Source organism: Phaenicophaeus curvirostris, chromosome 4, assembly GCF_032191515.1.
Source record: "Phaenicophaeus curvirostris isolate KB17595 chromosome 4, BPBGC_Pcur_1.0, whole genome shotgun sequence".
Classification (NCBI taxonomy): domain Eukaryota; kingdom Metazoa; phylum Chordata; class Aves; order Cuculiformes; family Cuculidae; genus Phaenicophaeus; species Phaenicophaeus curvirostris.
Genome location: NC_091395.1, coordinates 69,327,698 through 69,353,603, shown reverse-complemented (window position 1 = coordinate 69,353,603; position 25,906 = coordinate 69,327,698). Strand labels below are relative to the sequence as shown.

General features: G+C 47.4%; 1 protein-coding gene across 1 annotated transcript in view; it reads left to right on the top strand.

Moving 5' to 3' along the window:
• The first annotated feature begins 1,392 nt into the window (after positions 1 to 1,392).
• NAT8L (N-acetyltransferase 8 like) overlaps positions 1,393 to 25,906 on the top strand; it is a 31,758-nt gene continuing 7,244 nt past the window's right edge. Inside the window, exons 1-2 of the mRNA XM_069856459.1 lie at positions 1,393 to 1,779; positions 3,122 to 3,286. Of these exons, the coding sequence (XP_069712560.1) occupies positions 1,443 to 1,779; positions 3,122 to 3,286 (502 nt within the window). The 5' untranslated portion in view covers positions 1,393 to 1,442. The remainder of the gene's footprint in view (positions 1,780 to 3,121; positions 3,287 to 25,906) is intronic.

Sequence of the window (25,906 nt, the reverse complement as noted above, 5' to 3'; positions counted from 1 at the left end):
TTAGGGAAAAATTCTTCACAGAAAGGGTCATTGGGCACTGGAACAGGCTGCCCGGGGGGTGATTGAGTCACCTTCCCTGGAGGTGTTTAAAAGACGGGTGGATGAAGTGCTGAGGGGCATGGCTTAGTGGTTGATAGGAATGGTTGGATCTGATGATCCAGTGGGTCTTTTCCGACCTAGTGATTCTATGATTTCTGAGGACCAAAACATTCTCTACAAGTTCCCAGGGCAGCAAATCCTGCCAGGTGCCGGTGACACGGCTGCACCCACCAACAGCCATGCCAGGGGGATGCAGGGATGAAGCTTGTGGGGGGATGCACGGGGACACCTCGCAGGGGGATGCAGGGACGCAGCTCAAAGCCAGGTGGGTGCCAGGACGCCTCCCGGCAGAGGGGGGGTCGGGGCGCCCCTCGCAGGAGGAGACAGGCAGGAATCTGGGGGCAGAGAAGCACGCGCAGAGGAGGGTCGCGAGGCGGGCAGAGCCGCCCCCACGGGTGTCACCTGCCGGGGGGAGCCCCCCCCATCCCGCCCCGCATCCCATCCCGCATCCCATCCCGCATCCCATCCCGCATCCCCCCACTCCGCACCGGCCGGCAGGGCACATGCCTCGGGCAGACACCGGCCCATTCCAGCCAGCACAGCCCGGAGCTTTTCGGGTCCCGGGAAGAAGAGGAGCCCCCCTCCTCGTCCCCGTTCTCCTCCTTCTCCTCCTCCTCCCTGCGCATCCCCCGCCCGCGCTTCTCCCCGCCGCTCCCCGGCACGGGAGGAAAAGTCACCGACCTCGGGAGGTGGCGGGGGAGGGACGGAGGGATTTATTCTCGGCTCGGGAGGCCGGGTGGGAGCATCCCCGGGCGCCGGGGCTGCGGTGAGCGATGCCCCGAAGCCGCAGCCCGGAGCGGAGCCGCGCATCCTCCCCTCTCCCTCCGCACCCGCGGAGACTGTTCCAGAAAGAAACGGGGCGTGCGGCGCTTTGGCTGTACATAAATAAATACCACACGTAGACACACACGGAGCCCGGTGGGGAGGGATGCGCGAACCCCCCGGAGGAAGCCGCCCCCCCCTCCCCTCCCCGTAGTAATTAGCAAGGGGCGGTGCGGGGCTGCGGGCGGGGGGTGTGGGAAGCGTCCCGCCCCCCCGATCACATGGCGACCCCGCGCAGCCAATGCGTGGGGCGCTGGGACCCCGGGGACCCGCGCCCTCCCTCCCTGCCCCCTATAAATCCCTCTCCAAAATGCAGCGGAGCTCCTTTCTCCCATCCCGCCCGGCCGCTCCGTGCCCAGCCTGCTGCTGCCTGGCGGGTCTCCGTCCCTTTCTCCTCCGCTCCTTCCCCCTCCCCTTTTCCTTTTTTTTTTTTTTTTTTTTTTTTTTTTTAAATTTTATTTCCCCCCCCCCCCTTCCCCTCCCGTTTTTCTCCTCCGCCCCCCTCCCCGCGGCCGGTTTGCATGCATTGTCTGTCTCCCAAGATGGTTTGTGAGACCAAGATTGTGGCGGAAGATCATGACTCAATCCCGGGGGCCAAAAAGGACACGATCATTGTTTCCTCCTCCCAGATGTGGCCCTCTTTGGCCGGGGCTCCCCCTTCCCCCCCCACGCCCCCCCTCAGCTCCCAAAAAGAGGAGCCCCGGCGCGACCACGTCTATATCCGCGAATTCCACCCCTCGGAGCAGGAGGTGGTGCGCCGCATCTTTTACGAGGGCATCATGGAGCGCATCCCCAACACGGCGTTCAGGGGGCTGAAGCAGCAGCCCCTCACGCAGCTGCTCTACGGGCTGCTGGCGGGTGAGTATCTGCTCCCTTTTTGGGTGAGGGGGGGGAGAAGGTGGAGGGTTTGCCTTCCCTAGCTTCCCCCCCACCCCGCTCCCTCCTCGTCGCCTTCCTTTCCCCCTCCGGTGCGCTCACAAAATGGTCGGAGGGCGGGGGACCCGCGCTGCAGTGCGGAGCCGCAACGCGGCGTTCACGGTGGGGGAACGGACCCTCCGCGGGTTTCAAGGGGCTCCCGCGGAGGGTAGAGCCCGGCCTTCCAGTTATTCCAGCCCGGAATGTGCGGGGAAGGATGCGGGGAAGGGGAGGAGGGATGCGCGCCCCGCCGCCCCCGCGGATGGGGGCTCCGGTGATGCTCGGGGGCGGCGAGACCCCCCCTTTTCCCCCTTTATCCTCCCCCCCGATGTGGGGAGGGGTCGGGGGAGGCTCGCGTCGCTCAGCTGCCCCCTCGAAATAGCGCCTGGAAAGCGCCCCTCGCCCCGTGCGATTAATAATTACACCCTCCACCATATATCCTATCTGTGTGCCCCTATTTAATATATATAAATTGGTAACAGCGTGCTCATCCGTGGAAATAATAGGAGCTTGGGAGGCAGTGCGGCCGGAGCGCTGCAGCCGCACCGCGTTCCCACGCAGGGTGCGTGGGGTCGGAAATAAATCCCATGCAAATAATTATGTGGAAGCGAGGGTCGCTTATAATTAATAAGGTGTGTGCCCCTCTCGCCCGCCTCTCGGGCTGGTTGCCGGTGCCCTTGGTTGCACCCCCAGCCTTGGGGGAGCGCAGGGCCCTGTGCTGGATGGGGACCCCCCAAACTGGGAGGTGTGGGGTCTCAGCTGGTGGCTCTGGGAGGCTGGGACCGTGCTGGGGGGTCCCCAGGAGCCCCCCCGGCCACCCTCAGCACCCCAGCAGCAAGGCGGGCAGCGCGTCTTTCCCAGGAGCCGGTGCTTCCCGCGATGGAAATAGTAATGCCGCAGTGGCAAACACATGGCTGCGGAGCAGTGTGCCTGCAGCGTGGGGAGAGCAGAGCAGGGTCTGGGGTGCGCCTGGGCCCCGGCATCCCCACCAGCCCTTCTTCAGAAGGGTTCGGTTGGGACCTGCTGCGGCATGGCAGCATCCTTCCCACCAGCTCTCTCCTGGCACCCATAAACTTCTCTGGGGTTATCTCGGCATGATACACCGTCTCTTAACACAATAATCTCAACAGCGTAAATTGTGCGTGTATTGCGAATGTGTATTTTTGTCTGTGCTTGTTTTGTTTGTTTTGGTTTTTTTATTTTAATAATGAGTTTGTATTCCGAAATCAACACTAAATTCTCTTTTCTGACAGGTATCGTTTATTTCTCTTCCTTATCTCCATAGTAATATGCTTTGTTGTGACCAAGTCCTTCCTGCTGACCTGCTGTTTGCCCATTTTTCTGATGGGTATGAGGTACTACTTCAGTAGAAAAGTTATCCTCCACTATCTCGATTGTGCGCTGCATACGGACATGTCCGATATTGAGCAATATTACATGAAACCGCCAGGTGAGTATGAACTCCCCGGAGGGAGCCTTTCCGCAGCCCTGTTCAGGGAACATGGCTGCTCCCTACTGCTGGCGCCTTTTCCTCCTGTCAGCAGCACTGAGCAAGCTCCAAAGTCACCAGAATGCAGCTTTTTAAACGCACCAGGCACAAAGCAGGCTCTGGTTTGGTTTGGTTTTTCCTCCCCCCATCAGAAGATGTCTAGTCATCCCAGGCAGCTTCCATCTACCCTGTGAACGCAGCGCTCCTGCAGCCAGTCCGAGTTCCGAGGCGTAGTTGCTCGGGGACACCGAGGGTGGATGATGCAGTTATTTACTGCTGGCTAGGTCCACCCCAGCCCTTGTTTCTTGAGCTCGGTATTTCTTTGCTCCTAGCACCTGGCATTAGCTCTGAGATTGGGAGGAGGGGGAGATGAAAGCTCTTTTAGCCCAGATGCATAGAGGAACCTATTTTGGTTATTGCACCCATTTTCCCTTATTATTGGAGGACAACCTTCCTTAATGCCAGTGTTTTGGAAGAGGCACAGATCAGGTATGTAAAGGAATGCTGCCTAGATTTGACATAACACGCATTCATCTATTTGTTACATGTACACGTGTAATTAAAAAATATGGTATCTAACAGTAATATGTCCTTGTTAAGCTGTAAAAGATCAGTTATGTGATTACTAATAAAACAAAAATGTCCCTTCAGGACCCGTCGGGCAGGGAAGGTGCTATTTCCCTTTTTGTAGATGTGCATCCATGTTGAGGACCAGAGCAAGGGGCAGTCAATGGGAGATCACTTGAGGTTTGAGGTTTGGTTTTGGTAGTCGTGTAGCAGTAGCTGTGAGTTGGGAGAGTAAAGGCAATGCCAATAACGCACATCAGCTGCTCCCATCTTCTTTGGGTACCTGCTCTGTTGTTTTTCTCTGTGACTGTGTTTTTGCTGTATCATTGCAGTTCCCCAGGTGTGACAAACATCTTCCTGAGCATTTTTGGAGAACTCATAGGAAGTACCATAGCCGCAAACTTCCCTTTCCTTTCCTTCTAGTGTGCAATATTACATTTTTTCCTTTAATAAAAGTCCCCAAATATTTTACATGTGCTTGCTTTAGGTTCAGTTTCCCATCACAGTGCATATTTCATACAGATCTTGTCCCATCTCACACACAGGCTGTTTTATTTACAGTGCTTTTTCTGTAAAAATTCAGTGACGTGTGACTTGTGTTCAAAAAGCAAAATCTTTATCAAAGGTGGTGTGCCATAAATTAAAGGGCTTGTGGCAAAATATTTCTTAACCTCGGTAGTGAGGTTTAAGTATGTATTATGATAGAGAAAAGTAGCAGGGGACTCACAGTAGAGTAACGACACCTAATATGGAGTTAATAGGTGTTTGAGCTGCATTGCTCATTAATGCTTGGGACTGGTAAGGTCATGATGGAGGGCATGGATCAAAGTCTTTTTATAACACTAGCATATATAGAAAACAAAGGAAAGGGACTCAAAGGAAGAGTAAGGAATGCCCTTGATTTGTTTAGGGTCAGAAGCGTAATCTGATTCAGCTGTGTTGCCAATGTGTCTTTGAAATGCTAGCATTGCCTTTGTTTGGTACCTGGAGGGGCTGATTTCAATTCTAGAGCAAGTGTGTGGGCTTTAATTTCTGACAGAATTTAATCATGTGTAATTAGGCTTCTGCCATGCCATGAAAAGCAGATCGATGGGATTGTTGGTGCTTTTTAAAGGTCCTTGATAGTGACGTTAAGCAAGTTGGTTGGAGTCATAATTATGTAAAGAGCAAAGAGGCTTTGGGGAATAAGGGAGTCGGGACTGACACCACTGGTGATGCCTGTTCATATGCTGTGAAGCCACACTGGGCTGTTTGTTGTAGCTGTGCATGAGACTTGAATCCAGCGCTCTGCCTCCGTTTCTCCCCCTCAAAATACAGTTTCTGAATTCCGTCTCTGTAGGGTAGCAGTGTAAATTGATGGAGATCTGTGTGCTTTGGAAGCTGTTTGTCTCAATGTGCGAAGAAAGGCACTGCCCATCCTGCCTGAAGGATAGAAAAATGACAACTTCCAGCCTTAATTTTGTCTTTTGTTTGGCTAGTTTTCAAATTAGCAAGGGAGAAATGATTGCAGTGGGAACAAGAAGGACTGGTTGTCCTCTGTATTGTTCCAGATGAGATATAAGTGAGAGCTTTCTCAAGGAGGTGTTAGAATGAGCACAGCAAGGGTAATCAGGCACAGGAACAGGGGCCCAGAGAGGCTGGACATGGTCAGATTTTGACTAAAGGAGTTAAAAAGCAACGGTCTGAGATAAGTGCAGGTTGGCCTGGCTTTGGCTGGGAGTATGACTGGGCAACTTCTTGCTCCTTCTTCGGAGAATCCTTGTTTACGTGCGAGAATAATTTTTTTCCAACATGGAAAATAGAGGAAAGGGAGCGTTCCTGTGATAGGTTTATGAATTCTTGTTTCATAGGGTGATGAATGCAAAGGTAGAACTGGGACAAGATCTTAAGGTCTCAGATCATGAAGGTTGTTGTGGCTTTGCTGATGCTTCGCAGTTGGTATGTGTGCTACCCAGGCGTGAAAAACTGCAGTGGTACCCAGGGTTGGGGTACAGTTTTGCAGAGCACCTGCAGCAAGTAGCCTCTGGTTAGGCAGGTCTCCGCAGTGAGGGTATATTTTAACTATTAAAATGGAGCATTCTTGGTAGCTTTGCCGAAGCGTCTGCAAAAACTATGAGTGAGTTTTAAAACCAAACTAAAAGGAACTAGCTTGTAATAGGCTGCTGTAAGCACCCAGCTTAATAATTAGTTGAACATTCCCTTGAATTACATTGTGTTGTAGTTTTTCTTCTGCGGTTTTTCTGAACAGCTCTCCTCCAAGTTACTTATTATTTTAAATTTCCTTCTCTGGGTTTTGTATGATCTGAAAAATATGTGCTGACAGTGATTCTGCAGAAGTGAACTAGCCAAAATTTAAACCTTTGTTTTCTCTTGTCCTCCTACAGTTACGCCAAGGATCTGGCAGAACATTTGGGCCAGTGCTTAACTTCAAGCTTGCATGCAGTAGGGGGACTTGAAATTGCTGTTGATTTGAAAGGAATTTTGTGTTGAGTCCTGTGCTGGGGTCTTAAAACAGAAGGTAGAATGGTTCAAGCACCTTCCTAATCTCCTCGTAAATTTGTGGGTTTCATTTTAAAATCACACTTATGGGAATTTTTCCTCTTTTTTTTTCTTGTTTCTTGCACTAAGGCTATGAAAAAAAGGCACTGGTGTCGTGGAAAAGGACAGAGTTGGATAATAGGCTTAATTGTCAACCAGAGCAACTCAGGCTCTAGTAAACAAAAAAAAAAAAAAAGAATTAATTTTAAGTAGAGTCCTGCCTTTTGCTTTTCTCCATGCGAGTAAGAGGAGCACAGCTGGAGCTTCTTTTATGGTCTGATGATTTTGTCAACTAATCAGTTTTACAGTATCTCTTCAAGCCTCTGTCCCAGTTGGTTGTGTTGCGTATTTTTTGCAGTGGTTGGTGTGTTAGAGAGAGCTGATAGAAACCAGGACTCCTTGCCTCTGATGCAAAACTGCTGCTTGCAAAAATGAGTGGAGCTGGGGCTTTGGCTGACAAACTAGTGTGTCTTTCCGCAGTGGTTTAAACCGTTATCTCTGGTGCTGGCTGTCCTGACAAGCTCTCCTGAGGGATGTGTGTGTGTCGAGGTGCAAAGACTCGGTGGTGGCAGGAGCTGGTCTTTGCCAGGATAGGCAGCACGGTTGGGCAACCTGGAGAGCTGCGGCTGCAGGAACTGGTGGAGTCTTGAGGGCATCTGACTTGCGTAATGCAGCAGATGAAGCCAAAGTAGTTGCTGCAGGAGGTGTCGGGTCGCATTAAACACGCCACACTGAGAACTGTGGTTTTCGGCAGTGGATGCACATCTGCGGTTCTTGTGCTTTGGGCAGGCGGGTGCCTCTGCGTGCCTTGCACTTGGAGGGCATGTGCGCCTCCGTGCTTCTGCCTCTGTCCAGAGGAGAGCAGAGGCTCATTGTCCCGCTGCCCCTTGTCCCCTGGTATGTGAGGGTGCAGATGAAGAAACTGCACACTGATATCCCAACCTCCCTGGAGGACTGTGCCCTAAGGAAGAGGCGTTGTGGTGGGATGGCTCATTAGGGTTCAATTTCTGCTGCTCTCGAGTGGCACCTTCTTCAGCTGAGCCTAAGGGAGGGATGTCCTGCCCTTCTTGGCAGAAGTTTTAGAATCATATCCTCCTACCAGAAGGACACCAGTTGAGGTGGGGCCAGAGTTGGGTTGTAAGTAGGTGAGGTCCTGTTTGCTGCTCATTCCTTTTGAGGCGTTTATTGCATTCAGCGGGATATTTGGGTAATGAGCAAGTATTTTAGTTGTGTTCTTTGATTGCGACTGTTCACAGTGGGTTTGTTGCCAGTGGGACAGAGCTGACACCAGAGCAGTTGAACTCAGGTGTCTTCAAGGAGGTGAGCAGCTGGGTGAAATTGTGGGGTGCTTGCTAACCTCCTGGTGCCAAGGCCTAGGGGTGCCTATGGGGTGAGCAGTGATAAGTTTTGGGCTGCTGGGCTGCTGTGAGGGCTTCAGGCAAAATACAGGGGCCACCCTGTGAGGAGATCCTCAGCCTGAGGGCTGCGGTTGCTCTGGAATACCCAGACCCTCTGCAAGCTAGGAGTGGAGGCTTCTCCCCACTACAGAGCCTACGGGCAGAGGGCTGCTGTGGAGCCCAGTTCTTCCACATTCTGAGTAATGCTCAAGTTGCCAGATAAGCAGGAGCGCTGCTGCTTACTGATAACATTGTTTGGAAAGAATAGAGTAGCTCTTGCTTTGCAAAGAAAGGGCTTAGTTACCTGAGGTGGGGAGAGGATTCTGGGCTGCTGCTCCCCAGTGGAGGAATGTGTTTTTGGAGAGCCCAGCCCAGAGAGGCAGCTGGAATCTGAAACATCCCTATTTTGAGTATCTCTTGCTGGTTTATGCAGTGCTGTGACTCTCGTGTATCTGTGCTAAGCTAGCTGGCATGTATTGGGATTTTCATGCATGCCTCTCCTCGAGCACCGCATAGGACCTTGATGAGTCCAGCATGAGACTCAGAGCTGGAAAACCCAGGGGAGAGGCCACGTCCTTATCTCTGCCTCGGTGTTTCCTGGCTCTGCTCCCAACCACTGCTGGGAGCTGAGGTCAGCTCTGGTCCTCAGGCAACGGAAACATCTGTCCCAGGAGCATTTCACGTGCTGGTATCTCTCTGCAATATGATGAGGGTGCTTCAAGGGATGTGATCCGCACATCAGAGAGAGTGTTCAAAATTAGGATTAGAGACCTTTAATATATTTTATAGTGGGAAATATTCTGTCTGAAAGTATTTCTGAGACTGGTTTCCTTTGAGAGGGGTGGTCAGGGATACTCCTGCCTAGGAATTCCTGTTGTTGCTTCTGGGTTTCTACAAACTGGAAGCACTGGAACTGCCTGGTTTGGCATTTCTCATCTCCAGTGCAGAAGCTTTTGGGAAGCGACAGGAAAAACAACTCATGTTTCCAAGTGCTAGTGATGTGCTTTGTCTAGCATTAGTAAGGGACTGAACTGCTTTGGTTTTGTTTGAATCATGTAAAATGTCTTTAAATCAATGGCATGAGGTTTAACAAGGCCAAATGCCGAGTCCTTCACTTGGGGCACAACAACCCTATGCAGTGCTACAGACTAGGAGAAGTCTAGCTGGAAAGCTGCCTGGAGGAGAGGGACCTGGGGGTGTTGGTTGACAGCGACTGAACATGAGCCAGCAGTGGCCCAGGTGGCCAAGAAGGCCAATGGCATCTTGGCTTGTATCAGAAACGGCGTGACCAGCAGGTCCAGGGAGGTTATTCTCCCACTGGTGAGACCGCTCCTCGAATCCTGTGTTCAGTTCTGGGCCCCTCACCACAAGAAGGATGTTGAGGCTCTGGAGCGAGTCCAGAGAAGAGCAACAAAGCTGGTGAGGGGGCTGGAGAACAAGTCTTAGGAAGAGTGACTGAGAAAGCTGGGGTTATTTAGCCTGGAGAAGAGGAGGCTGAGGGGAGACCTCATTGCTCTCTGTAACCACCTGAAAGGAGGTTGTAGAGAGGAGGGAGCTGGCCTCTTCTCCCAAGTGACAGGGGACAGGACAAGAGGGAATGGCCTCCAGCTCTGCCAGGGGAGGTTCAGGCTTGACATCAGGAAAAAATTTTTCACGGGAAGGGTCATTGGGCACTGGAACAGGCTGCCCAGGGAGGTGGTTGATTCACCTTCCCTGGAAATGTTTAAGGGATGGGTGGATGAAGTGCTGAGGGATATGGTTTAGTGGTTAATAGGAATGGTTGGGCTCGATAATCCAGTAGGTGCTTTCCAACCTAGTGATTCTATGATTCTGTGATTCTAAAGTTAGTTGGCCTTTCCTGAAACCTACCTCTTCAGATATGGCTTGCACACCACCACACATCGCTGCCTTGTTTTGCTGAGGAGGAGCCTTGGCTTTTGCATCTGGAGACAGCCCTGTCCTGCAAGAGCTTAGTGTGGGCGCAGCGAGCAAGGCCCAGCACTGCCAGGGTCTTCACTGACACCAGAGCTCCTCACTTCCACCCTGCATTCCCAGGGCTGTCCGAGTGCTTTCCCTGTTCCTGGCAGCAAGTGTGAGCAGAAGGCAGCTCTGCTGGGCCCTAGCTCAGCCCTGCCGATAAGTGTCGAGTAGATCTGGAGGTGACACAGCCTGGGAACCCCTTGCAGTGCAGAGCCACGTGGGTCACCTCTGCTCAACTCACTGAAGGGCCTGCAGGGTCTTTCTGCTGCACAAAATCTTTATTATTCAAAGTTTTTTTCCACTTTTAAGGGGTTCAGGTAGTATAGAAGAGCGATGTTGTTAGCCAAGGGCTCACACATGGGAAAACTGAAGCTGAGCAGAGCATCCTGCAGATTCAGGGCTCTGTCATCCACACAGACAGGATAAGCACATTCATGGGTAAGCCAATGCAGCCTTCCCCCTTCTATTTATTTATCTATCCCTGGAGTAGGAACATATGCACAAACCCATTCCTCAACGTGCATTTCCGTAAGACAAAAATAGCTTTTCCTTCAGATCCACGAGCTTTGGCACAGTCCCATGTCGCAATTAGAATAAAATAGCTTTTATAGTAAATTTTGAAGAGCAACGTAACCTTTTTTTTTTCACTCCATGCGTTCAAAAATTCTCAGTAAATATAGTCCCTAATGCACATGACCCTCAATTATTGCAGTGGGGTTTTTAAGTTGTAGCCATGTCTGGGTGGGTGCAATGCTTCTGAACACAAGGTATGCCTGCAGGTATTTAAAAGCCCTGGTACATGCAAGCACTGTTCATTAATCTTCCAATACAAGAAATAATAAGCTGTGCTAATTGAACATCAGCATTTTTTTTAGGCACAGTTAACTTTTCAAGACCAGCAAACACAAGCTGTGCTGGGACTTATGAATGTGAAGAGGGCAGGAACATCAGGTGTTCTGGATTTCTTTTCCTGGTTTTGAGTAATTTTATATTTTTGTTTTTCCGGTGTTGGATGGTTTCTGGTGGTGTTGTGTACAGTTTCTCATGACTGTCTTAGTGAATAAGCCTGAAAAGGACTGCAGAATTTTCTTCAAGTTTAAATGCCAAGTAATTACTCTTATAGAGGGTTTTAAGTGGCATTTCTTTCTCTTAGTTTCTTAGGAGTGGCCAAAATTTAAAACAATTACACCAAAGTCTATTCCAGGTTAGGATTTTCATAACAGCCTAAACTTAGGTTCTGTGTCAGGTATCTAACGAGTGGAAAAGGTTTTAAAAGTGTAAAGCTTTGAGTCCTTCTTGACACTGAATTTCAGGTGTAGGAACATGATCTGAAAAGCCTTATTCCCAAGCACATTATGTCATATATAGCATTATATTTAGCCTCTTAAAATTATTCAGAAGTGTCTGCGGTTGGGTGTGTGATGAGGGGCCCCAGTACTTTAGAAATTAGTGGTTAATATTCCTCTCTGTCTTCTATCTGTCTCTATCTAAAGATGTTGAAAAAGCAGGTTTTAATGTAAACGCCTAAATGCACAGCCTGATTTTCAAGACCGTCCATTCAAAATGTCTCCAAATTTCAGAATGAATTTCTGACTGCCATGTGTTCCTTCTGTAGGCTTACATCTTTATTCAGACAGGTGTTATTTAATTACCCAGGATGGGAATGGCTGGCAGGGCTTGGAGCAGCCACAAGCCTCTTGTGGGCTCCCTGAGCTTGCAGCATTGTTTACCGGCGTATTGCAGAGCACGTGCTTTTGTATTGGTCATGCAGTGCTGGGAATCTGTTATTAACAATTGCATGTTTAATGCATCTCCCTTCCAGACTAAAGCAAACAGAGAGGCTTAGGGTGTTTTGACAGTATTTGGTTCTGCGAGGAGCTGAGGGATATACAGGTCTTTGTTGTCGCTTTCTCCACCAGCAAAACAGGGAGCTTCAAAGTGTATTTTTGACTTGTTTTCCCCCTGTAGGAAGCTGAGGAATCGGGTGGTTTTTTCCTTTCCCTAACAGGTGGCTAATGAAAGCGGTCTTAAAGGGAACCCAAAGATAGCAGCGTGTCTCACCTAGTTCATATTAATTAATCTATTATTTGTAACTAAATAAGATTATATTTTCTGCTAAGGGTTGTTTAGCCTGGAGAAGAGGAGGCTGAGGGGAGACCTCATTGCTCTCTCCAGCTACCTGAAAGGAGGTTGTGGAGAGGAGGGTGCTGGCCTCTTCTCCCAAGTGACAGGGGACAGGACAAGAGGGAATGGCCTCAAGCTCCGCCAGGGGAGGTTTAGGCTGGGCATTAGGGAAAAATTTTTCATGGAAAGGGTCACTGGGCACTGGAACAGGCTGCCGAGGGAGGGGGTTGAGTCCCCATCCCTGGACGTGTTTAAGGGACAGGTGGATGAGGTGCTAAGGGGCATGGTTTAGTGTTTGATAGGAATGGTTGGACTCGATGATCCCGTGGGTCTCTTCCAACCTGGTGATTCTATGAAATGGAATCCCCAAGAAGCCTTACGCCTTTTGTTAGAGGAGCACCAAAAATTAGTCCATAGTGGTCTGGTCAGAGCCAGGTATAAGCAGTGGTATGAGAGGGCTTTGAGAAATTTTTTTAAGTCATCTACTGACCCATTGGACCCCAGCAATCAATTAGCTATTTATGAAAGCCTATACAGTATCATTTATTGTCTTCTATCACTGTTTTGCTGTTTCTTTCAGGAACTGAAAATTTTATTTCTTACAGGATAATTCTAAAATTTAGACCTGGGACTTCTGTGCTTTAGTCCCGAGCTGGGTCTCTGCTTTAAAGTGGGCTTCTGTGAGTAAAAGGAGACTTTTTAAAATAGGTAACAGGAAACATGTATTGCAGGTGTATTTTGAAGTAGCTACATGAGATAATGCTATTTAAAATTGGATTTGCAAGAATGTAAATACTAATAGAAAAATACAAAGCATTAGTCACACACTAGCGCGTACTGCTTGAAATAACTTGTGAGTAATATTTGTCACTTAAAATTCACGTGCTGCTTTTAGGATTTATCCAAGTGGCAAAACTGAAAACCAGAGATTTTGAGAAAATGATTTTTCAGTTCAGGAACTGGAAAAGAAAAGGGAGGACTGTTTTGGTCCTAATTAAGCTGATTTACAACTCCTCTGTTTTGGGTATTTTTTTTCACTACAAGGAAGCAAAAAAATCTCTCTTTAGGGCAGAAAGTAGTATTTTTTTCAGCCTGAAACAAATTTGTTGGTTCTATTATAGGTTTCCTTAAGAAGCAAGGATCAAAGCTCATGTACATATTTAGAAAATGCTGATTATGGTAGAGCTGTGATAGAGTTTGTTACCTCCCAGGCAGGTCCCTCTGTTCTTCTCTGGCACTATTAAACATACACTGTGACAGGGCTGGATCCCAGACCCTGTCTAAATGATATTTAGGTGTTTTATAGCAGTGTAATAATTGAAGAGGTGGTGGTGAGGGGAACTGTCTCTGAAGTTCCAGCAGCCAGGGCGTCCCCTGTGATCCCAGGGAGGACAGAGCTGTGTGCAGGTGTCTGGGCCAGCAGTGCTGGGCACGAGCTGTGTGCAGGATTTGTGCCAGCCTGGCTTTTCTCAGTGGTTTCTTTCCCAGCTGAAGATCTTTGGTGAATTCAGGACAAATGTGTAAACTATTTTGAATTGACAAACACTGCATTTTTAAGCAAGCTACTTGCCTACATTTATCCTCAATCCCCAGTAATTGCTATACAAGCTGCTCCCACTCTCTCTTGCCAATGTGCTTGAATCCTGACTTGGAAACAGGCATCAGAGGTGCAGGTTTATTTGCTTTTTACAGTTGCAGCTCTTGGTCTCTGCACTAACACTGGTAATTGAAGTGGGGGGTGATGAACCAGCTGTCCAGCCATGAACGGTTCCTCAGTGAACCTCACATACAACATTCATTTCAACAGCTATCAGATAATAACATCTACTATGGTGAGTGAATAGTGATTCCTTGAATTATTTTCTTTTCCACTTTTTCCTCTTGTTCCCCTCCCCTAGCAGTTCTGTATCACACTTTTCCATTCTATTGTCAAACTGAAATATTTGTGTTTCTTCATCGTTTGAATTCTGCTTCACTCTCTTGTCCAGCCCTGTGCTGAATTCTCTGTTGGGTTTGTCTGGTCTGGTTCTTGCTTCATTCATCACTTCTGGCATCTCCTAAGAGTGGTGGTCCCACATCCAGCATCCCTCTTTGTATCTCTCTGGTCTTCCCCTTCCCATTACGCTTTTAAATTTACATCCCTTTTTTTATTATTTCATTCTGTAAGTACTTCTCTTTCTTCATTTGTTGTTCAGATATTTTGCATGGCAAGTGCAAGTATTTATTTTTGCTGGTAGAATGCTCTGAATTATAAAGATGAGAAAATAAATAGAAGTCAGCAGCACGAGGATATTGTCTGCTAAGCTGAAAACAGTGCGTCAGTGCACAAACCCACGTGTCAGTGGTGGTGGGGAGAGAACGTTTTACCTAAAGGCAAATGAGATGCCAACAACACGATTTCTTACACCTTCTTTAGAGCAGCTGACCCACATTGCCCCAGACATATCTGAGTACAGCCTATTGATCTCTTCTGCTATGATTTTTCCTGTAAACCCCATTTTTTCCATTTTAATGGGATATATAAAATCATTATTGCTGTCAGAGTACGGCAAAAATAAAAAAAAGCATTTTGCTTGCTGATATCAGGGCTTTTTGTTCTTTTCTTGGAGGTGCCAAATCTGTTCATCCTTCCTGGAACTAGATAACAGCATCGGAAACATTGTGCAACATTTTTAGTGGGAATCCAGGGAAGACCTGAATCTGTAGTCTTTCAATTTAAAATAATGTTAAATAATAGAACTGCAAAAAGAAGCTTTTGAAAATTGCCTGGTTTGAAGCACTTGCCAGTTGGAAACACTGAGCAATTTTGGATGATCCTTAGTTAAGAGAAAGAGCAATAAAAACATGGCAGATACCTGGCTTCTGTCTGTTTACCAGCATTGAGCATCTTGGTAAAGTCCTCGGTTTTGGAATTACATTGTTAGTTGTTGGATTTCTTAAAAAAAGAGAGAAAGTGGTGTGGGGGAGGGGGTAGTTACTGTATGAAAGGGATGCTAATGAGAGATTTTTAGGAAGCCAAACTGTTAAAAAAGGGGTATTTGTAAAACATCTTTTCAAGCTTTTGCTGCCTGTAAGGTCAATTAGATTCACTTAATGGCTATGAAAATATACATCTGGTGTGATTTCAGAACCTGCAAATGCTCAGAGGATAACATCAAGCTGTACCTCTTGGGCAGCGATTTTCATTTGGGAATAAGGCATCATCAGGTTTTTATGGGGCTTTTTTTGAGCCACGAGTATAGTCTGAAAAGCATCAAAGCATTTTTGAGGATTCTTGAGAAGTGGGAACATTTTTCATGGATAACTCAAACAGCTAAAGAGGATTTCAGTGAAATTCTAAAAAAAAAAAATAAAAAAAACCCAAACACACAACCCCCCCTCCACATTCACTGAGAGTGAATTGTGGGACAGTTTGGCTTAAAGATTCAGTGGAGTGTTTGCTTTAACTTAATAATGTGTTTAAATCCTTTGTCTCTTGTTGGGGGTTTAGCATACTTGAGGACATCCTTCAGTACAGGTCTGAGTGTTCTTTCGATCATTATAGGAAACCTGTGACATAAATGGGAAATTCAGTGATGGAGTAAACCTACCTTGAGTGTGCTGCATGTGCTTATCAGCTGCCTGCAAGAGGTGTTGATGATGCTTCAATGAGAAATGGTGCATCAGAAGGAGCAGCTGTGAACTTGCTCTTGGTTACATTCATGCTGCAGTGTCTTGGCATCAGATGTGGGGGTTTAGTGTAATTTAGCATAGTTGGGAAAATCCACCCAATTCTCAAAATACTGCATTTCCACCCAGGATTGTGTGTTTGCATCTGTCCTGGTGGTGGTTACTGTAGGTGCTGTTCACGTGTATAAACTGAACCTCTTTCTGCAGGTACACTCAGTAACACACTCTGTTACTGAGTGTGCTGCTGGTGGATGGTACCTGGCACGAAAGTATCTGCTTTCACTAGCTCTGAGCAGGCTGCCCTTCGTTTCCCAGTGTCTCCCTGATGGAACGAGGCATGGTCTGTTGCCTACTCCACTGCTTTGTTTTCCAAATTTCTTTCAGCTTTTTTGACTGGGGCTCAAAGCAACCCCATTCATGTGGATGTGGGGTGTAAGGTGGTAATAGTCATCATGGGAAATCTGGAAATAACCAGGTTAGGCTTTTGTAGGGACTTTTTAGCCTGATTGGTCTGGTGTGGTAGTCTGAACACATGACAAAGAGGGGTTTTTGTTTGTTGGGTTTTTTTTTAATTTTAGAAATGTAGCGATTTACACATGTAATTTACATTTTCTCTTAATGCATCTTCCACCACAGGTCCATTGTTTGTGCCCAGCCTGACAGATGTTCATGTATTTATGGATGCAGAATTTTCTTTTGCTGCCGCATTAAATAAACGTGCTAGTTTCAATCTGGAGTAATGGAGTTCAGTAGAATTACACCCAAGGCACGTTGGTCCTCAAAGAGGGATGTAGGAACACATTGGCTTTAACAACAGTGAGCAGCCAGGCGTGTGTTTCTGCACTGTAGCAGAGCTCTGGCTTGACAAGGAGGCTGGTTTTCCGAGTTAAAAATTGAAGTGATTTGTGGTGATGGAGCCTTGCAGTGGCTGGGGGGGTGCTGGTGTGGTCTGGAGTGTGGTAGGTGGAAGGGGACAGCACTGAGGCTTTGTAGAGGAATTTAATTTTCATTACTTAGGTCACAGAAGGAACTGGGGACTTGACCCACTGTTCACCTTTATTGCTGTGTAGAGCTCCAACAGAGTGGGTGGGGGAGGTTGGAATGCACAGGTGGGGTGCACTGGAGCAACTTGATGTCAGGAATTAGTTTGGCTGAGTTGGGTATGAACATAACAGCCCTCCAGGGATTAAATACTCACAGTACGTATCCAAAAATCAGATGGCTGCATGCAAAAACAGTATCAATTTACAGTGTGACCCTGCAGTGGGGTGGCCATGGGAAGGTGGGACCTGAAGGGAAGTAGATTGCCTTCATGGGCTGCTCCTGCTGGAAAATATCTAGTGTTTATTTTCAAGGAGAGAGCACACTTTGCAGTAGTGTCCCTGGGAGTCCTGGATGATACAACGGCCGTGTTGTCTTTGAACGGCTTAGGATGCCCAGGCACCATCTCAGGGTGGGAGACTCAGCATCTCCTGCAGCCTGGCTTTACACGCACAGCAGAATAGGAATGTGGTGGTACCCTGACTATTATTTCTACCTGACCACTGGAGTCCTTACCCAGTGTGTTGGTCAGTTGAGGGTTGGCTTAGAGATGTGGGAAGGTGGTCAACAGGTCAGATTCAGCAGCACAGCAAAACACCTCAGAGTCTGGTCCCATGAGGTGGGGTGAGCACCTCTTTCTCTGCTCTTGCATGAGAGGGTGGGCTGGTTGGTATGTTATAGAGGAATAATCATTGCTGAAGGAAGACTTAGTGTTTGAAATATGATGGTGTTAGAAGCACTTAGGAAACACTTGGAAGTGTTTGACTTCCAAGGTTTGTTTGGAAGGTTTGTTTCAAGAGAGGTTTGCTAGTTATTTATCCATTTATTTATATGGGTCAAGAGTTGCATTTACTGCAAACTAAAGTGTCAGTCCTGTCACTGCCTCTAGCCTTGGGTATTAGAAGTGCATGGCAGACACTTCTTGGCATGGGAAAGACCTTGGGTTTTGGCATGCTGTAGATGGAAATTGCTTTTTTCCATCACCATCCATGCCAGGGTGAGCATCTTGACAGAGACATGCGCTGCCTCGATGGCAGCAGAGCAGAAAGGCTGTGTACTTGGTTTGTTGACCAAAGCCTGTTTCTCCTTACTAGCTTTATAATTTCAGTTCCCCTGTTATTTACTACTGTTTATCCCCTGTTTATTTACTGCTTAGCCAGAGGTTAGGGCAGAGGGTTTGACCCATTGATTGGAGAGTTCATATGGACAAGTTGGACAGGATTGGCCCTGATGAAAAGCACCCAAAGAAGTGCCCTTGGCCAGCACCTGGCAGTGACAAAGGTGCTTCAGTGTCACCCTCACTCCTTGCCTCTCAAGCCCTTCCTGGTCTATTGCAATGGATTTTTAGGGCTCATCTCAGTGTGGTGGATGGTGACTATACACACGGTGTAATATGGTGACACGGGTTGGTCCCGATTGATTATAGTTGGCATTCTTGTTGGATGCCTGCGCACTGGGAGGGGAATGTGTGCAGCACCATTTGAAGCTACTGTGCTAGACGTAGGAAGAAATACTTACTGCTTGAAATAGGCTCATGGAGATCAAGCCATGTACCCACTGACTTCAGCCAGTACCATATCAGTGCCCTGAACCTTCTTGTTTTCTCCCCCATCTTCCTCTACATTGAGTAATGGATTCTTCACTGTGGTTTCAGAGAAAATACAATTCCTTATGACTTGCTGTTTCACTCCTGTAGAATATTAATACAATGGAAAGTTAGAGGTTGTGGAGGTTTGATTCATTGTGTTAGCAACAAGGTAGGATTCTTGTGAAACTCAAGTCAGCTGCTGGGAAAAAAAAGGCTGCATGGAGTGGAGTTGTATTTATTGTTAGTTCTAGGAGAGTCTGGTGGTAGCATCTCTCTGCCAGGCAGCATTTGTTGAAATGCAGTCCCTGTCTGTCAATGCCTATTGATGCACCAGGAAGGGAATTGGAAGAGCTGCCTTGGGGTCTGAGTCTTTTCTGGTCAGCATTTCTGCACCCTAAATACTGCAAACTGCTATTCGTCGTTACTGCTCCTTGGCTGCTGTGGTGGTGAAGTCTTCATTCAGAGGCTTTTGAGGGCAGCAGGTGTGTGCTAAGGGCAGGGGAAGGGACACACCCCATGTTGAGGCACTGGAACAGGTTGCTCAGGGAAGCTGTGGCTGCCCCATCCCTGGAGGTGTTTAAGTCCAGGTTGGATGGGGACATGGGTAACCTGATCTAGTGGGATGTCCCTGACCATTGCAGGGAGGTTGGAACTAGGTGATCTTTAAGATCCCTTCCAACCATAATGATTCTGTGATTCTATGCTTTATATGACCTGCAGTTGAACATTTATGCCATTGCCCATTTCTATCACTTCTCTGCCTTACAGGCATAGTTGGGTGTGTTTGCAGAACCAGTCAGTATCTGCACCAGTGCTTCAGAAGCCTTATCCCATGCATTAGGGTTATATGAAGTAAAATTCAGTTATTACCTGCCTGGGATGAACTGTTTCCAGATCTGCCATCCTTGATGCCCCTAAAAGTAGTGTAAGCGATGTAGTCCTGGTTTGGGGTATATTTTGGTTGAGTTTTTTTATATGTCACGTTTTAAATATGCAAATGTTTTGAGTCCCTGGTAGGCTTTTGCTGTGGTCATTTGCAGGAGAGGGGCTCTCCCAGAGGGTGACTTACCTTAAAGATTGACCTCTGTTAGAGCAACATAAAACTCCTTGGAAGTCCTTGTAGAGCTCCAAATTGCATTTATTATTTAACCTTAAGTAAATGCAATGTTAGTTTTTCTCTTTGCTTTGAAGCATTTGGTAAAATACCTATGTAGACACAGGCACTTCTATTGACCTAAAGGGAGTCTTGGCTAAATTTAGACCAGATGAATAATGATTGATGGTGAAAATATGATTGATTCTATCCATTTTGCCCCATATGATTTATGGCTAGGCCAACAGCTAAACTAAAACTAAGTCATTTGATGATTACTGCTCGGTGCCTTTTTACAACAATGCATATGAAAAAGTCAGCCAGCAAATAATGAATTCTAGAACATCCAATAATTGTATATTTTCTGTTTTTTCTGTGTTCAGAAGTAGTGCTTTGTTTGCTATCTTTCTGAAATCAATGAAGCCATATAGTGGAAGTTTGATGTAGAAGATGGAGACTGAGCCTTAGCAATGGCCTCTTAAGGCACTGCCTTAAAACACAACCAGCAATATATCTTATCTTGTAAACTAATTTATCAAGAAGCTAATTGTCGTGTCAGTCTTTTGAGAATTTTATATGAAGATATAGGCTAGCAAAGCTAGCAGAAAGGTTTGATTTCTTTTTTCCTTTAAACTTCTAACTAAAAACCAGTCTAAATTCTAAAGCATTGATTTACTTAAGGTCTGACTCTGCAATTGATGGGCTTAGCATGGATTTTGGGTGCATTGGGAACATCTACTCTGAAAGTACTTCAAATACTTTTTTCTGGCTTTGTCTGTTTGTGCAGACCAGTCTGTTCTGCTGAGCCAGCTCCATTGAGCTGGGACTCATCATCCAGTTAACCCTGAGGACAATGCTGGGCCAAAATCGCATATTCTAGTCTTTATCCACTCCTTTAAGCTATTTAATTCTTTGCTTATCGATAACAATTGCTCACATGCAAAAAACCACAAATAATGCCTGGTTTCTCAAACTGTGCTTTCTCTTGATGACCCAGCAGGTAGACTGCAATCGCTGCATCGATGGCTTTGTCTCTCCTTTCTCTGTAACACGTCCTTCTTTTCAACAGTGGAAAGAAAAGCAATGGCCCAGGCTAAATCCACCCTTATAACCACAGGACTTCTAATCCCACATAACTGCTTCTGCAGCTTTTTCTTGAACGGCTCTTACGTGTTGGCTTTATTAAAACCTTTGCTTTGCAAGGTGCATCACAGCCAGTAAAAAGAGTGAGATATAAGATTTGAGTCCTGCTCTTGCATTTCTTAGTATAGCACCCTCTGAAATGTGGTGGAAGTGCTGTCTTTACTTGGCCTATGGCATGGCCTGCTTGCATTTCTAGCTTTGTTGTAAAAAGCTTGTTCTTGAGGTGTTCTGAGTGCTTCCCAGGGCTCTGGTGAGCTCCCCTGGGTGCTGTCATGCATGGTGACGTTCTGAACCCCACGGGATTGAAGCTAGTTTGAAAACTCCACCCTTGGAACTGCTAACAAGGCATATGGCCACTAGTAGCTTGTGTTGATCTGGATGTTGAGGCTGGGTGCTCCTGAAGCTTCAGAGGAGTAAGTTGCCTAGGTAGGAACTGTCGCATAGGTAGGAACTGTCACATAGGTGTTTCAGAGGAACAGGGTGAGGTTTAAAACAAAGGTTTTAAGAAGATAGAAATACCTGCTGGGTCACGTCCCCAGCAGCGACAGCAGGAGGTAAAACGTGGCCACTATCTGAAGTCTTCTGCAGTCAAAATACTATAGTGGAAGTAAACTATAGCTAGCTGTCAATGTCCTGGAGACTTTCCAGGGGCTTTCACACACACCCCCAAACAGAATACCTGTCATAAAGTAGCTGGGTGCTCATGAGTATGGATCAACTCCGTTAGGAAGCATGGAGTTGGCACTGTTGAAAGGTAATTCTCATGCTGTTATTCTAAATTGCAGCCTCACTACCCATTCCATCCCCAGGTGAAGGTAAAGCTGGCCTGCGGCAAAATTACCCAGTAGGATCATGACTTGGGTAGCATGTCCTGCAGCTCCTGGTTTAACAGTGGTGGCACATTATAGCATATACTAGTCTGAATCCAAATATGCTTTTGGGTTTGCACAGATGTTTAGGCCAGCTGTTGCCTGCAGTCCAAAACCTTGTCACTCTCCTCTGTGATATTTTTGTGCTCAGGTTTATCAGCTGCAGAGGCCAGCTCTAAATTCCTGTCTCCTGGGTCAATCTGAGACCTACTGCTGTTTCAGGTCGTGGTCACAGTGTTTCTGGCACCAAACATGTGGAACTGTGCTGTGCTCATGTTGCAGATCAGGTGTGGGACACCATCATCCCACTGTTACTCTGCCAATTACAGCTCTGGAGGCTTTGCCTGAGCTTAGAGGTGGTTGCAAGTAGCTTCAGTTCTTGATAGCAAAAACAACAAAGGTTGGAACAGGCTGCCTAGGGAAGTTGTGGATGCTTTTGTCCCTGGAGGTGTTCAAGGCCAGGTTGGTTGGGGCCTTGAGCAGCCTGGTCTGGTGGGAGGTGTCCCTGCCCGTAGCACGGGGTGGAACTGGGTGGGCTTTAAGGTCTTTTCCAGCCCAAGCATTCTGTGATTCTGTGAAAGGTAGCAAGGGTGGAAAAGAAGGTAGATGGAAAAGTAGCAGAGCTGGTTGCTTGGGACAAAATAATTTGTCTCTCTTAGTGCTGTGTAGGTGATCTCATCACCTGCTGACCAGATGCCCCATGAATCAAGGGATGTCACCCACCCTCGGCATATAGATGCACTGCCCTTCCAGCAGGGTATTATTTATAACAGAGCGATGAATCCTTCAGTGGTAGGTTATGTGGAGTTATTTATGGGAGGGAAGGGGTTCTACAGCATTTTTAATTTCATGCATGAATAAATCTTTTGCGTCCATGACATATTTTGCTCCCCAATGCCTGGGTCTTTTCTGATGTAGAGCTCATGAGTGTTGGAGTTAGGGCCTTTAATGTCTCACCTGGTTTCCATGGTCATAAACTACTCTGAAATGCCATTATTTTGAAGGAGCCCTCCAGGAATGCCTTTTAACTAAAGTCAAGTGTAGAGTTATTAGCAGAAGATGTTGGAACTGTTAGGCAGCCCTGCTTGAAGCCAAGGGGAGCTAGAAGGGAAAGAAACTCAAGACATGGGAGGGATGGAGGTAAGGAGAGAGAATCTGCCATGAAAACACAGAAATAATCCCTCCCTGACCAGGCTAGCTGAGCAGTCGCTGCCTGTAGCGGGTTGCATGTCCTTGGTTAATCTCCACACCCCAACTGCCTGCGTGTGCAGCCAGACGGCAGCTGATGTGCCCTGTCTGTGCCCCAAACTCCTCCTGCCGGCAGCATTCACGTCCTGGCAGCCGTGCTCTCGCAGAAGGGCCTCCTTGTTCCCTTGACATTGATGTAACTTGGCTGCTCTGCCCTGCGTTTCACCGATGATGGAGACGAAGGAGGAAGGAGAGTTGCCTCGAGTGCTGAGCTCCTCTGCTGCTCCCTCTTCAAATCCCAGACAGGATGAGAGAGCAGTGATTTAAATGGCATCAGCACTACCCGTCTGCAGCACAGCCACCTCTGGGCTGTAGACTCTGTCCACTTGCTGCCACATGGCTGTTTAGAGCAGTGTGTATAAATAGCACTGGCAGGAGGAGAGGCAGGACACTGAACTTTGGGGGTTTTTACTCTGTTATCTATAAATAAGTAATAATTGCACAGGAATGGTTGGACTCTATCTGGTGGGTTTCTTCCAACCTGGTGATTCTGTGATTATGTCCAACGCAGGACACCCCCGACTCTCTCTGTAATGCCTTGCTCAGACCAACCCTCCTTGGCCAAGAAGGTTGCTGCTCTGGCCAAAGTCACAGCAAGAGATGGTACAGGAGGCTGAGCAAGTGGCTCCAAGGGCAAGTATTTAAAGCTTCATGGTGCAACAGGGTGTTGCATTTCCTCTGTCCTGGTACTTCCATGCAGTGGTGTTGCACTGGGCTGTGCTGCAGTATGTCAGCGGGTTGCAGGGAGGAGTTTGAGGGCATTCAGGTCTCTACAATTAGCAAGCCTGTCATTTTTGACAAGCTTTTATGGAAGTATATTAAGAGCAAGGGACGTAGGCAATGACAAGCCCTCTCCTATGGGAAGCACAGGAATGATTTTTGGTTTTATAGGTTTGGGGTTTTGTTTTTTTCCCTTTGCCCCTTCCTAGCACCCTGGGGGAAGATCTAGGATAGGGAGGGAGGTTTGCCCATGTGCAGGGTGCTGCTCCTCGTAGCAAAGCCCTGAAGACACATACTAAGCCTGTGGGCAGGTCCCTTCTGCTCCCAGAGCCTGCATTTACAAGTCACATCGCTGCCAGGGATGCAAGGTCCCAATTTTTAATTTGGCCAGATTTTCCCATGATGTCAGCTTCCTTTTCTGGTGGCCAGTCCTCAGATGCTTTCCTGTCTCTGCTTTGAGCGTGCAGAGGAGCTGGCATTTGCCTGGCAAGTTCCCATCAGCAGTGGTGGTAGCTTTGGGCAGCTCCACTGGTCCCTTTGTCTGGCTGGTGCTCTGAAGATATTGTCCAGGGTCAGCTTTGAGCCAGGAAGGGAACTGCTCACGTTTGCATCGCTGCGACGTGCCAAAGCAGAAAGAAGGAAAAGACTGGCCTGCCTGCCTGCCTCTGGAGCAAGGTTTTCAGATGTGCCTTGTGCTCAGCTTCCAAGGAAAACACCTTCCTGCAGTGTCACCCATGGAAAATTAGCACCAGCACTGATGGTCACAGGAGATGTTCTCCCCAGGTCTGTGGATAGCAGGAATGGGTTTTATCTTGCTCAGCGTTGAATCCCTTGGTGCATGGGTGCCAGCACAGGGGAGAACGCAAGCACGAATTCAGGATGTTTTGGGGTGCAGTTTTGCTTGCTCCTGTGAAAATAGTAGAATTTACTGGAAAACAATGGATTTTAAAAGTACCTGACAGGCAGAGCTTTGCTTTATGTGAGCAATGCACGCTGTTAAATTCTGTTTTTTGGGGCAGCGGTCCTCTAGTGCTAAGGGATGTAGGAAAAGCTGTGGGAATCTGCTATATTCAGTCACATAGGACTCACTCTGGTGGAGCAGGCTGATGTTTCATTTTCCCCCTTTCTATTAACAGTGCACTCTGCTATTCCTTTTGGCTCCAACCTTTCCACCCATCCACCCACTGGCCTTTTATTCACCAAAGGGGTGTAGAAGAATTTGCAGCAAAACCAAATGAATTTTAACCCATTGTTGTTGCTGGCTGCGCAAGGGAGAGCTGTGCAGCTCCTGGTGGTGGAGGAGAGCAGGAGAAGAGGCTTGCAAGCACACCCAGGGGATCCCATGGCATATCCTTCTTGGGCTGGAGTGGTGGGTGCTTTGCATGGCGCATGAGCAACCAGTGCGATGCCACCGCTCCAGGGAAATCCTTGGGCTGTGGGGCCAGCAAGCTGGCAGTGGTGTGTGGAGCCTGATAGCAGCCTGCCCTGCAGGAGATGGGTGGATTAGAAGAACGCTTTCTTGGTCCTCAGAAGCTGGGAATCATCTTTCAATTTCAAGCAAAAAGACTCCACCATTGTGTGTGCTTTGAGGTACCTGAGGAACCATGTCTGACCCTGTTGGATTATTCTGTATGCTTCTTTTATTAATTTCACTATTACAGCAGTTCTTTGTGTCCAGTAGGCAAAATACATTTTACATGATGGTCCTGTAGGAGCAGGAGGCTTTGCAGTGGTGAAGTCTGGGTTAGTAGATAACTACGTGGTTTGAGTTAGTTGCTGATAAGTTGGTCTAGTTTGCTGCCCAGAATATGGGAAGATGCTGCTGAGACACAGAAAAACGTGGATGAGGATAGAAAGATAAGATGGAACCACTTGCATCTTGCTGTGTCAGGTATTTGATTTCAAGAAGGCAACAGATATGGGAGCTCTGGCTTTGCTTTGTCGTGCAATGCATCTTGTAGGTCTTGCTTATCCCACCGTGACATTGTTCCTCGACACTCCTGGTTACAAGCAAAGCAACCTGCCTCACGTGCAACTCACAGCAACGTACACATCCTCTTGAGTTTTGTCCTGTGACTTACGGACAGAAACACAGCAAAATCCTCATGGCATGATAAGACATGGAGGTAACTTTGATGGGTCTTTCCAGGGAAAGTGTTACTCTCTAGAGCTCAGCTTTCTTGCCTCAAAACCTGCTGACCTGGGCTCCCAGGCTAACAGAGGTGCTGGAGAAACTAGGATAACTTCACCCAGTCTGTGAAGCATGAACAACCTAAACTCATCTTCCTTGTTACATGTTACAGCTGTTTTTTAAGTTTTTTTACAGACAAATGCCTCCCAAGTTGAAGTTTTCATAGAAAGGCTTGGGTTGGAAGAGACCTTTAAAGATCATCTAGTTCAACCCTCTTGCCATGGGCAGGAACATCTTTCAATTGCCTGAAGCCCTGTCCAACCTGACCTTGAACAATTCCAGGGATGGGGCATCCACAGCTTCTCTGGACAACCTGCTCCAGTGTCTTGCTCCCATCATCATAAAAAATGGCTTCCTTTATTACAGCTTACACCTATGAGATCCTGCAAAGAGGCTGGTGTTTGGCTGGAAAC